This window comes from Camellia sinensis, chromosome 5 (genome assembly GCF_055761805.1).
Source record: "Camellia sinensis isolate YWXY chromosome 5, ASM5576180v1, whole genome shotgun sequence".
NCBI lineage: Eukaryota > Viridiplantae > Streptophyta > Magnoliopsida > Ericales > Theaceae > Camellia > Camellia sinensis.
Genome location: NC_138965.1, coordinates 153,178,464 through 153,197,159, shown reverse-complemented (window position 1 = coordinate 153,197,159; position 18,696 = coordinate 153,178,464). Strand labels below are relative to the sequence as shown.

General features: G+C 36.2%; 1 protein-coding gene across 1 annotated transcript; it reads left to right on the top strand.

The window, feature by feature from the left end:
• Positions 1 to 15,337: 15,337 nt before the first annotated feature.
• On the top strand, positions 15,338 to 17,917 carry LOC114308103 (putative pectinesterase/pectinesterase inhibitor 20). The gene is made up of 2 exons (XM_028253596.2): positions 15,338 to 16,262; positions 16,925 to 17,917. The coding sequence occupies exons 1-2, from the start codon at positions 15,368 to 15,370 to the stop codon at positions 17,614 to 17,616; spliced, it is 1,587 nt and encodes a 528-aa protein (XP_028109397.2). The 5' UTR covers positions 15,338 to 15,367; the 3' UTR covers positions 17,617 to 17,917.
• The last annotated feature ends 779 nt before the right edge of the window (positions 17,918 to 18,696 follow it).

Sequence of the window (18,696 nt, the reverse complement as noted above, 5' to 3'; positions counted from 1 at the left end):
AAAATAAAAAAATTATTTTTTCTCTTTGGTGCCTAAAGTTTTAGTCGCCAAAAACTTACTTTCAGCGACAAAAAATTATTTTAGTCGCCTTTAGCTAACTTTTTCTGACTAAAATGTTTAGTCACCAACTGTAATTAAAGTTTTTAAAGAAAGATTTTGAATTTTTGGCGGGCTCCTTAATTAACGACGAAGCTTTATTTTAGTCGGGGAAAAAAAGTTAACAAAGATGTAATTTTTAGTCAATAATATTACTTATTGGCGACTAAATTTGAATTTAGTCGGTAAAAAGTCCCCTTTCAACGACTAAAATTTTGATTGGTCACTGTTGGTCCAAATTTTAGGCCCAAAAAAAGAAATTAATCAGCAATATTGGTTTTTTCCCGACTAAGATTAAAATTAGTTGCCAAATAGCACTTTTGGCAACTAATGTTTTCGTGTTTAGTAGCCTTTTGGCTCTAAAAAAATTTAGTCGACAGATCTGTTTTTTTGTCGACAAAAACAGATATTAGTCGCTAAATGTTCAATTTTCAACCCGCCAATCCTTTATTTCCGCGCACGCCTCTCTCTATTATACAACATCACACTTCATAACACGTACACACACACACCATCCTTTGAACCTCACATTGTAGGTTCTCTTTTCCCTTCATCGTAGCTTTGACATTATGACGGCCACCGCCCCCCGTACAAATCACCACCGTCATAGCCGCACATTTCAGGTTCTCTCTCTCTCACTCTCTGTGTCTCTCACACTCTCGTTTTTGCTCACGGTCTGTCCGTGTGTCTCTCTCTCTGTCACTTGGCTTCTCTCACAGTCTCTCTGTCTCTCTCTCTCTTCTTTATCTGTTTCCCCCTCTTCTGACATTGTTGGTTTAGGGTTTATTCAAATTTGAATGTATGTGCCTCTAATTTATTAAAAATTTGAAAGATGATGTTTAATATATGTGTGTGTATGTATATAAAATGCTTTGTACATGTATTGTAGGCGTCTCTCTCTCACTTGAGCTCTCTCACGCACAGTCTCGATCTATCTCTGTCTCTCTATCTCTCTGTCTGTTTGTCTGTCTGTCTGTCTGTCTGTCTGTCTCTCTCTCTCTCTCTCTCTCTCTCTCTCTCTCTCTCTATCCCCCCTGCTCTGTTTCCCCATTTTCTCACATTGTTGCTTTAGGGTTTATTCAAAATTTAGTGTTTGGGGCTATAATTTATGATAAATTTCAAACATGAATGTGTGTGTATGTATATGCAGGTGCATGTGTGTGTGTATATAATGCAGATTGTGGAATGTGTGTGTATATATAATGCTATGTGGATATATATATGCAGATGTTTGTGGTGAATTTTAATTTTATACTACAGATGTTTATGGGTGAATTTTATGGGTGGATATATGCAGATGTTTATAGTAAATTTTATTTTTATCCTTATATTTTGTAGAACCAGCGAGACAAAATGATTATGAAGACTCTGTCCTTTCTTTTGCTCAATTTTCTCAGCAACCAAACTGATTATATATAAATGCTCTATCTACATATGCAGGGGATTCAATCACTACACTTATTGTCACTCAACAGCAGCTAGAACCTTCAACCTACACTACATAAGGTACCGAGTTTGTGTCCTGTAAATTTTTATGACGTGGGTATTATTGTGTTGTAATAATATTTATTAAAACATGAAGGAAAAAAAAAAAACCCTTCAGTCATTTCACAGAATACAAGTGAAGTAGAGGAATACATAAGGTTGATTAGGAGACTTAATTAACCTCAGATTTATGCATCTTATACATAGAGAAACCTGATTTTATTCGCAACGTACCATTGCTTTTTTAATAGAATTGTAGGCACCACATTTTTGACCGTCCTCAAGACTTGGACGTCATCGTTTGAATATTCGATGATCATCCATGCTTGTGTTCGTTTTGAGTTCCTGAAGGTCTCGACTGTGCGCCTTGCCTTGGAGCCTCTCAACTTGTCTGTTTTGTGCTTGGTTGTAGACCAAGAGCTTGTGGCTTTGTTTCTGAGGGAAGGGGGCGGCTTGTTGGCCAGCCCTACAACCCATCAGCCAAGTCCTGTGCCCATTGACCGTGCCCTCTTTCCATCGGCCATCAGTGGTGACCAGTCGGCATCACTAATGGCAGGTCGGCACCTTTAATGGCCAGTCGACCATATATTTTGGCCGAGGCCCTTTTCTTTGCTTTTGCAGATAATTTGTTGCTAGCTGGTGAGTATAGAATGCATCCTCCATACACGTATATGGAGGGATTGCACCAAGCTTCTAGCTTGTCCAAGAAGCTTGAGACTTGGATTTCTATAAGAGGGGAGTCTCCTCTCCCCTTTCAAAGGTTCAGAAAATTTGCATAGAGCCATACATATCTCTCTCTCTCTCTATATATATATATATACATTTCTCCATTTCTCTCTATATTTGCACTAGTTTGTGCCTTAAAGTGGTTTTTCTTCACACTTTTGCACTAAAGCACCTAGTGAAACGCCTTCACTCTTGAGCTGAGGTTCTTGGAGGTTGCTTTTGAGTAGTTTTGACTTGGTTTTTGCCTCTGAGGTTGCTGTTTTGAAGTTGTTCTTCAAGGATGAGTCTTGATCCTCTTTAAAGCTTTGTTGTAGTTACTTACTTAGCCATCTTTGCATGCTTATTTTGGCTTAGTTTTCAACTGTAAAAAGTTCTATTTTCAAGTACTTAAGGTAGTTGTTTGAGACCTCTTTGGTGTTAGGGGTGGTTTATCCCCTTTGGTGGCTTGTTTGGCTTTGTTTTGTGCCATCCTTTTAGGCCTTCAAGATCACCTTTGTTTGGCCTCTTCACCACTGAATTCCAGAGAAATTTCAATGGTGGAAAGTGTGTTTTGAGGCCCCAAATAGGTAGGGGTGGTCCCCCTTCTTTTGTATCTTGTTTGCATGTGTTATTGGCTTACCAAGTTGGCATGTTTTTCTACCTCCTTGAGGCTCCATCTTAGCTTGTTTCAGGCCTTATTTTGCCATGATATACCTCTATCTAGGGTTGTTTTGGTTACCTCTTGCATGCTCCTTGCACTTGTAGTGCAATTCCACTCACTAGCCTAGCATGCTTACTACTTTGGCCTATGGTTCTAGTTTGTTTTGGCTCTATTTCAGTATGTTTTTTGATTTCACATGCTCTAGGTCTGATTTGGGTGGTCTTGATCATGTATGCTTTGCTTTATATAGCCATAGTGTAAAGCCCCTCCACTAGCTTGGTGTTTTGAGCCCACTAGCATGCATTGCTTGGGCTATTTGCATGTTTTGGCATGATATTTCAGAGCATATAGTGTTGTCACACTTCCATGTTTTTCACTCTTTAGGTGCTCTTGAGAGTTACACCTTTATGCCTTGTTTATGAACCAATGCATGAGCATCATTCTCTTGCCATTCGTGCTATCATTTCAGATCATATTGGTCATTGTTTTGGCATATATGAGGTCTGTTTGGTGTTGGTTTAGTCCATTGAGCATTGTATTGCATGCCTCTTGTATGATGCTCTTTACTTGCTTTGATGCTTTAGCCTCCAAACATGCTATGCATGCATTGCTTATATGTTAGAACCTTGTGCATGCCACATTAACATTGTTAGATAGGCATGTTGTGTGTGTTGCATTGTGTTTGGATCGGATGTTGATCCAAACACAAGAAACGAGGGGCATTTCATACTTGAAGTGATGAAACGCGCCTTATTTCTCGGTCGCCGACCCTCTTGATCAAGCATGATAGAGGTGGAGGCCCTTATGTGTTATTTGTGCATTCATTGACACTGAATTGTGCAAACTTGGCTTCTCAGCCATTGTGCATTATGATGCTCGGTTGGTGGCCCGAGAGTCGAGTACTGTACTCCCTTGAGCTTGAGAAATGATAGGGAGGGTGGTTGTACACACATTCCTTACAAATACACTGTCATGCCTCTGTTTGTGCTATGTTGTAGCAAAAGGAGAAATTACAGGAAGCAGTGGCCGATCGGCCATCAAAGTTGCCGACCGGCCACCAAGGCTGCCGATCGGCTATCAGAAGTGGCCGATGGCCATCAGCTTTGGCCGACTATCCCTCAGCATGTTCCTAAGATGGGTCAAAGGCAACTTGGAAGTTGGCACAATTTTCAGAAGACCAAAAGAGTGCAAATAGAGGCATCATGAGGCACGGTAGTGGATTTCCGAGCGAAGCCGACCGAGCATGCATATCCTCCTCGCCTCCCGAGGCCATTTGGTTAAATTGCTTAGCTAAACTAGTTCATTAGCTTAGTTATTTTGTAATTAATTAGTTAAGTGTTTAATTAATTAATTCGGTTTGTAATAATTAATTAGCTAAGTTAGTTAATTAGTTGGTTTGTAATAATTAGTTTAATTAGCGTAGCTAGTTAGCTAAATTCATTCGGACCCTCCATCGAGAAGGCAAATGTTGTAATAAAGGTGCGTATGCGTGTGCATGTCTTCCAACCCCCATTTCTTTCTCCCTTTTACTTATCAGCTTTTGATGGTTAGTTTAGGGCATGTTTCAATTAGCATATTTATGCTTTGCATGCGTGCATCATTCATTTGTCTTGCATGTACCGGGCTCGGCGCATCATACAAACTGCATTGTACTTCAATACCTACTTGAATACGTGTTTCAAAGCATGTTATCAAGTGTTACATTCATATGCCATCTTAGATAGCCGAGCCTACTTAGTTACATATTGCATGTCTTGTATTAGGCATTCTGCGTAGTTAGGATCATGCATTGATTTCTAACTAGTTGTTGTTTTGGCTCAGAGTACACTGTAAGTGTTTATGCTTTAGCATCCTTGCATGTGTCTAAGTGACTGCCATGATAGCATGCTTGCCATGAGACTATGTGCTTAAGTGATTAACTGTATGAATGCCCGTGGATGAAGGCTTCATTGCTTGAATTGGAACAATTCATCAAAATGTGTGTTTTAAGCCCACTTGCTTGTGGCAAATCATGTTTTAAGCCCACTTGAGGGTGGAAAATCCGCATTTTAGCCTACTTGCAAGTAGCATCTTCAAACCATTTTCGAAAAACAAACATGAGATGTTTTGTTCCAAATTGAGTGATTTAGTATATACTTGTATGCTGCGCGCATCACATAGTAAGGTTAGCTAATAATCAGAATAAGAACACATGTGTTTTCAAAAATAACATATCATGTTTAGTAGAGGCCAATCCTTTGATCGGGTGAGCGGGGGTGCTCATTTCATGACCTTCCCCTCTCGTACCCAAGTTCCCGAGCGGAGGTAACTTTGGTGATGACAAACACGTGGCCTTAGGCATGAGTCAGGTTTCGTAAATTTCCCAAAACAAAATATTTAGGTGGCAACTCTGAAATCTGGAAAAACAGTCCATGTTTGACGCTTTTTAATTAAAATCGATTTTCCAAAACGATTTGCTGGATTTGGATTCTTTGGTGATTTATCAGTCTTACATTGCACTTTGTGAAATTAGATTCAGAACCGTGACATGAGTCCAAACTGTAGTAGCTAGAACTACAATTCGCACCCTCGCACGCGGAGCGGAGTTCGGGGCGGTCTACAAGAATCCACTAGGTTTTTGAGTCCCCTCTCTTGCATTTGAATGCTCTAACTTTGCTTACTGGTTGCCATCCAGCTTAAGCCCAAAGTGGATATGAGGAAAATGTGCCCACTGTTAAACAACATACATATTCACAAAAAATAAAAATAAAAATAAAAATATACTTGTTATAATAACATGTTTTTGTGTTGTGAACAATATATATAATAACATGTTTTTGTGTTGTGAACAATTTTTTTTTTTTTCTTTTGTTTACCTTAAACATGAAAAAGTGTTGCACTAGATGATGAATGCAGTAGAAATAATATGTTGACATCATTGAAAATAATAAGATGTCTGATTCCAAGATATTATTTAGGGTTAAATATGTTGTCAATTCCCAAAGTATGCATTTTGTTTCATTTTCGATATTTTAATATTTCAATTTGATTTTCAATTTTTATTTATTTTTAGTTGTGAGACATTTTTTGATGAATTTCTAAAACAACACCTTAAAACTAATTGTGGTTGAACATTGTACGAAATCAAACCCTTTTTGTGCTTTACTAGGGAAGCTAGTTTGATGAGATATGCTTACAAACCTACTTTGGTCCTAGTCCTAGTTCATAGAGATGTCAGTTTTTACCTCTTCAATATAGAATCTCACTACTGAACACCAGTGATAAAAGAAACGGCTAATTTTATGCATAGAAGAGTATCTTATTCACCAATCTTTAATTTGATTGTAATATTTCACAAGCATATATATGTGTGTGTGTGTGTGTGTGTGTGTGTGTGTGTGATTTGTTTTCTATGTTTTGATGATCTACAATGATTATTACAGGTTACTCCATTGAAGGAAAAAAAAATTTTCCAAAATTAAGGCAGTGGAAAACAGACTCAATCAACTATGTAAAAGGTATGTAGTTTGCATTTTAACCTTGATTTAGTGTCCTTTATGTATATTTCTTCTGTTGATTGATTTGGATTTGAATCCTAGATATTAATTTTCAAAATCTTATTGAAGTCAAAGGTCTTAGGAAGAAATTTTGTTTATTTAATGTGTTTTTCTCAATTTCTATATTAAACTTGTTGAGGATTATGGGGGTTTACGATACCCAGAAGGAGAAGATGAATAATTTGGTGTTGGACCAGAGTTTTTACATTGAGAGCGAAGATGAAGATCAGGAGAATGAATTTAACAAAGGTGAAGATGATGGGAATGATTCGGATTCTTCCAATTATTCAAATGAAAACTGGCAGCAGAGCAAAACCGGTTCTCTCAACACCACCACATGGCCACAAAGTTACAGGTCTCTCTATCATTTTTCTCTGTTTTGCTTTGCTCAGTTTCATGCATATCTTAGTTAGTGATCTGGAATTTGTTTATTGAACAGGGGGAACCTACGGATTTTTCATTATCTTTTTCTGTGTTTATTGGATTGTTGTGATCTGAAAGTTTTGTTTCTTCTGAAAAAATATGAATGGTGAAATCTTTTTAACTTGGATACTCTTTAAGCTCATGCAATGCTATAGACCCGAAGAAAGTGAGAAAAACAAAATTAATGATTGAGAGAGGATCTGGATCCGCATATCATTAGGGTGAAAGTGAAAAAGTGGACAAATTTGATTTTGAAGTGACTATAAATTCTCAGATGAGGTTAAATGCTCCCTGGTTGTTGCCAGGGTAACACTTTTGTGAATTAAAAAAAGATGCTCAAAAGTCAAGATTGAGTGTAGTGAATTTAAAAGGGTAACTCCATCCTTTCACTTTATGTGTAGAATTTAGAGGGAGTGAAAACATCAGTTCAGCATATACTCTTGAATTGGCATGAACTTGGGAAAGTTTCTAGAACATTAGAGTTAAATATTGTCATCTTCTTAATGTGAAAACAATTTTGAAATTAACAAAGCATACGTGAAGAAATAAAAAACAATCTTGAAATTAACAAATCATACGTGAAGAAATAAAAATTATAATACTTGAGAATAGTTCAAAACTCTTTCAATTATTCCACATGTGAATTGGACGTATGATGAAATCTTCAAATGTTAGCTTTTCCTTGTGATGTATAACGTATTGCTTCTATATCTACTTTCAAAAACTTAATTTTTTTCTCAGCTAAATTTTCAGGCAGTCAATTGATCTGTATAGTAGCGTGCCATCTCCAAGTATACAATTTCTTGGCACTTCTTCATTATCAAGATTAAGCAGTTCATTTCTTTCCTCATCACTGACAAGGCGACACTCCTGAGTTTCAACCTTCTGAGTCTAAACCTCTGTTGTCAACACCAGAAGATGAGCAACAACCGAAACAAAAACGTAGTTTACATTCTCTGCTTCCTCCTGTTCCATCAAGGAAGTCTTCTGTGAGGAAATCAGTCAAGATTTCACATGAACTTCCAGTTTCTCAACAGAGCTCATATAGCCAAGCTGTGCTAAACGGTAAGTTACATGAGCTCATTTCAGTACTTATATATGTTAGATTTAATTCGTTGGGATCGTATATAAAAGGCTCCACATAAGTCAGCTGATAGACTGAATCTACCATATTAATGTCTGGATATTGCACATGGCTATTAATTGTGTGCTTGTAACCTTGGTACAGACTATGACTTGGTGAAGCTACTTAAATTTTGACATTTTAGTTATTCATAAAGTATGGTGTGTGAAGAACTGCTAACTTTTTGATGATCCTGAGGGGTTCTTGCATGATTTTTTAAGTGTCTATAATGCCCTTTGCTTTGAAGAGAACTGAGCACTGCCATTCTTAGAAACTAATTCATAATATGTCAGTAAATTTTTATTCTCATAAGAAAGAAGGAAGAAAAGAAAGGTTTGTTACGTTCACTTTTAGTCGAAGATTGAATGGATTGCTGAGTCTATGTTGTATGTTTGATCTTTTTCTGTGAAGCTTCATAAATATTGGTAGTATGAATTCACTTTGGGAAATTGGGGTGACTTGTGAAATTGAAATTTTCTATTGTATTTTTATTGCGTTTCTATATGACCATAGATGCAGACATGTGGAAATTTTTGACCATTATCACAAATGATTTAAGAAAACTGAAGTGATAGTATTTTATCAAGTCCTTAGCTGATGATTTAGCATTACTTATTGAGATGGCAGCCATTTTCTTCATGACTGACTTGTGAGACTAATTTAGCTTCCAAAGCCTATTAAACATAATGGATGACTTTAATGTACACAGCTCAAGTGTGCTCCTTGTTAAAGATTGGAGGATAGAAAAGAATGAAAAGAATTATTTGGCTTACCAGAACTGCATTGGTGATTTCTACTGTGGTTATGGGTATTTCCATGCCTTTCTTTGGTAAGTTTTCATGCTTTACTAATTGTTTGATAATGCTCGATTTAGAAGCTTGATTGGAACCCGTCCTTTGGTTGGTTCTGCTATGCTGTTTACAACAATAGATTTTCATCTTTTTGAACATGTTAATGATTGCATTAGCATATCTGTTTCTGGTATGACAGGTCTGGTGATGGCACTGCTTGGATCTTTACATACGATGCTAGTAGTAAGTATTTGTGTACCGTTTTTACCCATTTTTTTCTCCTATTGCTTTCACTTCTTTCCAAGTAATCAAATTCAAAAAGTTTATGTTCTTTACATTGTACTGACTAAATTTTCTATTGCAGACCTTGATACTTCCTTGTGCCTGTTATTTGAGCATCTTGAAGGGGAAAATAACTTGCTTTTAGGTATGGCCAAGATGCAACCTTCATTTGTATTCATTTATGTTGAACATAACAATATCAGTTACATACTTTTAAATTGCTTAACTTGTAGTTCAAAATAGCTTCCCCATAACAAATAGGACTTGTCACAACTGACGGAATATAATCCAGACCCGTAGGTTGGGAGTTAGAGCCGAATACGCCCTAAACTTAGTCAAAAAATGGCGTTTCGGGGCGAAAATTCAAAACAGTGCCCGAACCACCATGTGACTCACTCGTATAGTTCCCCCATGAAAAATAGGACATGTGACAACTGACGGAATGTAATCTGGACCCGTACGTAGATAGTTAGAGCCGAATACACCTTAAACTTACTGAAAAAAGGGCTTTTAGGGCGCGAAAATTTAAAACAGCCCCCGAACCACCGTGTGACTCTCACGGATAGCTTTGCCATGACAAATAGGACTTGTGAGAACTGACGGAACATAATTCGGACCCGTTGGTTGAGAGTTAGAGCCAAATACGCTCTAAACTTAGTCGAAAAAAGGCGTATCGGGGGCGAAAATTCAAAACAGCCCCTAAATGAATGTGTGGCTCATACGGATAGCTTCACCATGACAAATAGGACTTGAGAGAACTGACGGAATGTAATTCGGACTCATAAGCAGGGAGTTAGAGCCGAAAATGCCTGAAACTTAGTCGAAAAAGAGCGTTTCGAAGGCGAAAATTCATAGCAGCCTCAAAACCAAAGTGTCACTCACACGGACAGTTTTCCCATGACAAATAAGACTTATGAGAAATGATGGAACGTAATCCGAACCCATAAGTTGGGAGTTAGAGCTGAATACGCTCTAGTAAAAAAAGAGCGTTTCGAGGGCGAAAATTCAAAACAGCCCCCGAACGACTGTATGGCTCACACGGATAGTTCCTCCAAGACAAATAGGACTTGTGATAACTGACAGAACGTAATTCAGACCTGTAGGTTGGGAGTTAGAGCCGAATACACTCTAAACTTAGTCGAAAAAAGGCGTTTCGGTGGCAAAAATTCAAAACAACCCCCGAACAACCGTGTGGCTCATGCGGATAGCTTTACCATGACAAATAGGACTTGTGAGAACTGAGCGAACGTAATTCGGACCCGTAGGTTGGGAGTTAGAGCCGAATATGTCCTAAACTTAGTCGAAAAATGGCGTTTTGGGGGCCTAAAATTCAAAATAGCCCCCGAACGACTATGTGGCTCACACGGATAGCTTCGCCACGACAAATAGGACTTGTGAGAACTGATGGAACGTAATTCAGACCCGTAAGTTGGGATTTAGAGTCGAATACGCCCTAAACTTAGTCGAAAAAGGGCATTTCGGAGGTGAAAATTCGAAACAACCCCCGAACCACCGTGTGGCTCACACTGACAGTTCCCCAATGACAAATAGGACTTGTGACAACTGACGAAACATAATCCGGACCCGTAGGTTGGGAGTTAGAGCCAAATATGCTCTAAACTTAGTCGAAAAAAGGCGTTTCGGGGGTGAAAATTCAAAACAGCCCCTAAATGACTGTGTGGCTCATACGGATAGCTTCACCATGACAAATAGGACTTGTGAGAACTGACGAAATGTAATTTGGACCCGTAAGTAGGGAGTTAGAGCCGAAAATGCCCGAAACTTAGTCGAAAAAGAGCATTTCGGAGGCGAAAATTCATAGCAACCTCAAAACCAAAGTGTCACTCACACAGACAGTTTTCCCATGACAAATAAGACTTGTGAGAAATGATGGAACGTAATCCGGACCCATAGGTTGGGAGTTAGAGCCGAATACGCCCTAAACTTAGTAAAAAAAGAGCGTTTCGAGGGCGAAATTCAAAACAGCCCCCGAACGACCGTGTGGCTCACACGGATAGTTCCTTCATGACAAATAGGACTTGTGATAACTGACAGAACATAATTCAGACCCGTAGGTTGGGAGTTAGAGCCGAATACACTCTAAACTTAGTCGAAAAAGGCGTTTCGGGGGCGAAAATTCAAAATAACCCCCGAACAACCGTGTGGCTCACACGGATAGCGTCACCATGGCAAATAGGACTTGTGAGAACTGAGGGAACGTAATTCAGACCCATAGGTTGGGAGTTAGAGCCGAATATGCCCTAAACTTAGTCGAAAAATGGCGTTTCGGGGGCCTAAAATTCAAAATAGCCCCCGAACGACTTTGTGGCTCACACGGATAGCTTCGCCGTGACAAATAGGACTTGTGAGAACTGATGAAACGTAATTCGGACCCGTAAGTTGGGTGTTAGAGCCGAATACGCCCTAAATTTAGTCGAAAAATGGCATTTCGGGGTTGAAAATTCAAAACAACCCCCGAACCACCGTGTGGCTCACACGGACAGTTCCCCCATGATAAATAGGACTTTTGACAACTAACGGAACGTAATCCGGACCCGTAGGTTGGGAGCTAGAGCCGAATATGCTCTACACTTAGTCGAAAAATTACTTTCCGAGGGCGAAAATTCATAACAGCCCCCGAACCACCGTGTGGCTCACACGGACAGTTCTCCCATGACAAATAGGACTTGTGAGAATTGACGTAACGTAATTCGGACCCGTAGGTTGGGATTTAGAGCCGAATACGCCCTAAACTTACTCGAAAAAGGGCTTTATGGGGGTGAAAATTCATAACACCCCCCTGAATGCGCCTTACACTTAGTCGAAAAACTTACAACACTTAGTTAAAAAAGCAACAACTTTATTAAAATAACATCTACATATTCTAATAATTGTCTTTATATATTTATAGGACGAAGAAATTACATATTACATTGTTTGTACAGTTGGTTGGAATAAATATTACATGATACATATATATATACTTTCTTTTATTTCCAAGAAGACATTTCTCGATTGTTCTACCTTAAATGCAAGTTAGAACATGTTCCATATGGCTAACTGAATTGATATTTTGTAACCAATTCTAATGCTTCATTTTTTATTTTTCTTTATAGATGGTTTTGTTGCGTGGAATTGTGGATAATCCATATTAGTCTATGAAAAAGAATTTTCAATTTTGTGTAGAATTAATATAATATTTTTGTCGTCCTCAGTTTTTGTGTAGTTCATTATTACTAATACAAAAAACTTTTGGCAAGCAACAGATAATGACTGTCATGGTACATAGATCACCTTCTGTCGTGGTACATATACCATTTGTCGGCATACATATAGGATGTTTTCTCATGATCCATAGAAAACTTTTGTCGTGGTACATATATCACCTTTTGTTGTGGTACAAATTACTACACCAGGCCAAATGATAATTTCGCTTGGTAGTAAATGTATTTTTTTGTATACGGAAGGTTTTGATTTTTATATGATATATTTTGTATGGAATTATTATTTTTGTTTGGACAACAGTTGATTTGTATGAACTTTGATAGTTAATGTTATTTATTTTTGGTATATGGATGCAGATTGTGGAATGATTGATAGTATGTATTATTTTGTTTTTGTACGTATTACACGTTGCATTGTATATAGACAGGTTGTGGAGAAATTATTATTTCGCGATGAAACATAATATCATGTTTTTGGCGACTAAACAATTAGTAGTTAAAAAGAAATTAGGAAAAGACATTTGGCGACTAAGAGTTTTGTAGCAAAAAAAAAAAAGACATTTGGCGACTAAAAGTTTTGTAGCAAAAAAAAAAAAGACATTTAGCGACTAAAAGTTTAGTAGCAAAAAAAAAAAAAAAAAAAAGACATTTGGTGACTAAAACTTTAGTAGCCAAAAGAAAATCAAACATTTAGCGACTAAAATATTCCGTAGCTAAAAACAAAAAACTAAATTATAAACACACTTTTGCTGATTAAAATTTTAGTAGCAAAAAATGTAAAACTTTAGGCGACCAAATATTTAGTAGCTAAAAGAGGAACTCTTTGCCGACTAAACATTTAGTAGCCAAAGATGGAGACTTTCGGCGACTAAATTTTTAGTAACTAAAAAAGAACTCTTTGCCGACTAAAATTTTAGTAGCTAAAAAGGTGGGACTTTAGGCGACCAAAAGTTTGGTCGTCGAAAATGGTCTAATTTAATTTAATGTCTAACCTTTTGGCGACTAAATATTTAGTTGGCAAATGAATAAATTTAGCAACTAAAATAATTTTAGTCGCCAATTAGCTTTCCCGACAACTACTCTTCGGCTACTAATTTTGCGACCAAAAAATTTAGTCGCTAAAACCTTTTACTGACTAAAAATTGACTTTTAACGACAAAAAATTGAACCGCCAAAAATAAAAATTCTTGTAGTGGACCTTGACTTCGTCGCGTAAGCCTTTGCTTGAGGCAGACACGTCGAACTTTCCAAAGACTTTAGTGCAAAGATTGTCATATGACTTTTTAAAACCTCCCCTAGCCACTCTAATAGATTTCATTGAGGGTTTTTAATTTTTTTATTTGTAATTAATCTGTAATCTGATGAGGAGTCTTTTTTGTATTCACATTTGGCCCTTGGCCGGCGCATATGGATCACGTTTGGGTGGGTTCTTCACATGCTTAAGCCCATTTGCTAAGATGTTTTTATTTTTTATTTTTTAATAGATAAGAAAATAATTACATTATGAAAAATATTTAAATATTTATATTATTAAATAAATAGAGTATTAGTATATAATAATTAGAAAGTTAACAAAATCTAACAATCAATTCACAATGTCCACCAAGCCAAGTTCCATAACAATTACTAATTGTCTAACAACCAATCCACCATGCCCACCAAGCCAAGTTGAATAATCACTACTAATCATATACAACCCTTATAATGGAAAAGAAATAAATCAACCACCACAAAAGATATCAAACTCATCTTTAGTGAAGCTAAACCTAAGATCACACATTACAAAAAAGTGCTATACAACCATTAAGCCAAATGCCTTTGTTCATTTGATAAGAAATTCAAACCCTATAAAGAGGGGAAATTTACGATTTACATTCTTTAAAATGGTTATATTATAAGAAGATTATGAGTTTTGTTCAGACTGTAGGGATTTAGAATAGTGCGCATAAATTAACTCAGAACACCTTATACATAATACATAAATATATATATTTATATATATAAATCGAAAGTTTAAAATGTATTGGATATCGATAGTAGTGGTTAAAGAATTTTGAAACGTTTGATAGTAAAATGAGATTTTATTTTATTAAATTTTACAAAAATTAATTTATTTTAGAAAAGCTAGTCACCTAAAAAATTTGTCTATAAACTTATCAAAAAAAGGGATACATGATCTAAATTCAATTCTTATATGATAGTTATGATAGGTTTCACAGTTAAATATAATTTTTATTTTTTTTTTTCTTTGTGATCTTTGCACAATAAGGGGTCGTTTGGCAATTACTTTTTTAGTTGATTTTTTGGTTTTTTTTGACTATTTTAGTCTGAGATTTTTTCGGTTGTTTGGTTTTCTTGTTTGAATCTTTTAACTTTTTGGCTTTGGGATGGCAAATTTTTTTTTGTCTTTTTGTGATTTTTGTCTTTTTATGATTTTTTTGACTTTTTTTTTGTCCTTTTATAATTTTTTAGCCCCAAGAGGGAAACCAAACGAGCACTAAGTTAAGTGACTTAATTAGTTGATACATCAATTATGGACAACTAATAAGATCTGAAATATCCCAGAATTATAGGGTATGGTGAAAGGGCTGATAAGGTTTAGCTCTAAACTGACAATTAATGGATTAATTTCAAAATCTTAGGGCTTGTTCAGATACTTGGTTATTTTATTTGGCCTTTTAGTGATATTTTAACTTGGTTAAAAAAAGTAGTGTTTGGCATAATAGTTGACTTCTTTTGTTTTTGTAGTTAATTTGATAGTTGTGAGAAAAAAATAAAATAATTATGTTTTAAATTTAATATTTTATTTTATTGATAATTTTAATTAATTTTTTATTTTTATTAACTATTTTAACCAAAATTACTTATCCCAAAACTTTCTTGAGAGACAGACTTGCAAATCAAGATCAATAAGTTTTTTTGTCAGACAAAAGAGTCGACTTTGACAATATTTAATTTCAAATTGTTTCCACAAGTAATTCTATATATAGACCATCTCACATCACATTATTACCTACAAATCTTAAGCGTCACAAACAAACATGGCATCCATGCATTCCTCTACTTGCATTTTCTCTCTCTTTCTCATCTTCCATCTCTCCCTTGCAATCCCCTCAACAACTTCCTCACCCGATACGGTGTGTAGGTCAACTCCTTTCCCTTCCGTTTGCAAATCCATGTTGCCGGGTAACCAACCTGGCAGTACCATACATGACTATGGCCGTTTTTCCATCCGCCGGTCCTTAGCAACAACTCAAAATCTTCTCTCTTTGATCAATAGTAACCTTAGTAACCAAAACACATTGTCTCAAACCGCCATTCGTGCTCTCCAGGATTGCCAACACCTCATCAGCTTAAACCTAGATTTCTTGTCCAATGCCAGCCAATCCATTGGTTTTACAGACACCCTTCAAAGTTCACAAGCTGATGACACACATACTTTACTAAGTGCTGTCTTGACCAACCAACAAACTTGCTCAGACGGGCTTCAAGTTGCGACTTTGCCTTCTTCAGCCATTCAAAATGCCCTTCTAACTCCGTTAAACAATGGAAACATGATGAATAGCGTGTCGCTAGCTCTTTTCAAGCAAGGTTGGGCCCACAATGAGGCCAGACGTGGGCGGGGGCTGCTGACACAACTATTTTTTGGTGGTGGTGCTGGAGGGGTGAATGTGAGCCAAATGGTGGTGGTGAACCAGGATGGTAGTGGGAACTTCACCAATATCACTGCTGCGGTGGCGGCAGCGCCTACTTATAGCAACGGTAGCAATGGCTATTTCGTGATTCATGTGGTGGCCGGAGTTTATCAAGAGTATGTTACGATTACAAAGCACCAAACTTACTTGATGATGATCGGAGATGGGATTAACCAGACTATCATCACCGGTAACCATAGCGTGGCGGATGGGTGGACAACTTTCAATTCTGCAACATTTGGTAAATTTTTATTTTATTGTATTTGGTAGGCTCTTTTAAGCAATGCAAATGCAATTAATTATATTGATTAATATGAGTTTCATCTCATAAGCAAATATAGGAGGTATAAAATTAGCAAATTTAAGCAATGCGATAAATTATACCCACATGCAATTAATCATATCCATGTGAAAGAAATTTGAAACATTAGCAACTAAAATATTACAACTTCTTTTATAATTTATCAAAATTCAATATGCTCTGTACAAAGTTTCTGCATGAAGTTTATCTTACTTTAAATAACTACTTAAGCAGAGTAATATTATATAAACATAAAATTTATACATAATTTTTTTTTTTATAATTATGTGATAGGTTTGAGTTCTATTACTTTAAAAATAAATTTGAATCAATGCGACTTAATGTTAATAATGAAAAAATTAGGTAGTCAAAAGAGTAAATAAAAAAGTGTCCTAAAATAACGTATATAATATATATTTAAATTTGATATGATGTAAATAATACTTTGAATAAATCTAGTCTACATATTTTATTTTCTTATGAGCAAACTTTTATTCACCAAAAAAAAAAAAAAAATCTATACCACATATACACTTCATTTATACATGCATAGCATTTCGAAACCATCTAAACCTAACATTTTGAATGAAAACACCTTGCAGTTGTGGAAGGCCAAGGATTTGTGGCCCTAAACCTAACCATCCGCAACACTGCCGGACCGCAAAAGTCCCAAGCGGTGGCGCTTCGAAACGACGCCGACTTGTCCACTTTCTACAACTGCAGTTTCGAAGGATACCAAGACACCCTCTACACCCATTCCCTCCGGCAATTCTACCGACAATGCGATGTCTATGGTACCGTCGATTTCATCTTTGGAAATGCCGCGACTGTTCTTCAAGATTGCAATATATACCCGCGGCTTCCCTTGCTAGGCCAGTCTAATACAATCACCGCGCAAGGTAAGACCGATATAAATCAAAACACCGGGACTTCAATTCATAATTGTAGCATTACTGCTGCCCAGGACTTGGCGTCGAGCAATGGCACGACACAAACTTTCCTAGGCAGGCCATGGAAGCTTTACTCGACGGTAGTTTATATGCAATCCTTCATGGATAGCTTGATTAATCCTGCTGGGTGGGCCCCGTGGTCTGGGGATTTTGCATTGAACACATCATACTATGCAGAGTATAATAACTATGGACCGGGGTCCAATACTAGTAATCGGGTCACATGGCTTGGTTACCATGTGATTGGTGCAACGGATGCTGTGAATTTTACTGTCTCTAATTTCATATTTGGAGATCACTGGTTACCTCAAACTAAAGTCCCTTATATTGGTGGTTTAATGTGAGTTATGATTTTAAATATTGGTACATATTATCTGATATTGGTTGATATATAGTTATATAGCCAATGTTGATAAGTATCTTGATACCATTATTTAAAACTATAATAAGTATAACACCTTTTGCTATTTCATTCTTGAATTAAATTTGTTTTCAATTTTCTTCCCTTCCAAAATAACATTCCATGATGTAAGAATGCCAAGAAAATGTCTTACTTATGAGTTGTAATTTATTTGTTTTAATGTAAACAATCTCTAGTGTTATTCAAGATTTGGCTTGGGAACTCCCACAACCAAACACCAGTAATCAACAGTGTGTACAGTATACATGCTCATATGGTATCTACTGTTCCTGTACTTTCTTTCATTCCCAAACCACTTGGCTATTATTTTTCGGAGAAGTTATTATTGAATTGTATTCAGTGGCGATATGATAAAATTATTAAAAATTTATTACTTATTTGTAATTAATTTTTTAGAACTTACACTACTGAAGATACGAAAGTTAATTTTTTTTGTTATTTTTTAGCAGTAGAAGTCTATATAGCTAAATTTTGTAGAAGCATTTAAAAGAAGAAGAACAAACTCCAATTTAGTTGTTATTGGAGCTACTAAATTTTGAAATTGCTATAAGAGCCACTCAAATAGTAAATATTAAAATAACCCTGCTAAAACTTTTTTTTGTTTTTGACCTGTGATTAAATTATTATTTTTTGTTAATTTGAGAGATTGAATTACAACGAGATAGGCCTTGTTTCACATAATTTTTTTTGGTTAAAATAATTAATAAAAAAATATATATATTTAGTCAATAAAATAAAATATAACATTTAAACCATAATCATTTCATTTTTTTTCTCTCACAATCATCAAATCAATTACAAAAAAAGTTATTTATTATCTCAAACATAACTTTTTTAACCAGATTAAAATAATAAAACATTTAGATTAAAAAAACCCATCACAAACGGGGGCTAAAAATTGAAAATAAATAAATTTTAACTCTATATAACACATCTCAACTAAGTTGACGTATCTGCGCAACAAATCATTAATAATTTCATCCTTTTCCCTCAAGGAACACCT

Excerpts from the sequence above, each read along its gene's own strand:
- LOC114308103 (XM_028253596.2), top strand. The coding sequence starts at position 15,368 with ATGGCATCCATGCATTCCTCTACTTGCATTTTCTCTCTCTTTCTCATC. Across the intron at positions 16,263-16,924 it reads TTTCAATTCTGCAACATTTG|TTGTGGAAGGCCAAGGATTT; the intron begins GTAAATTTTTAT and ends AACACCTTGCAG.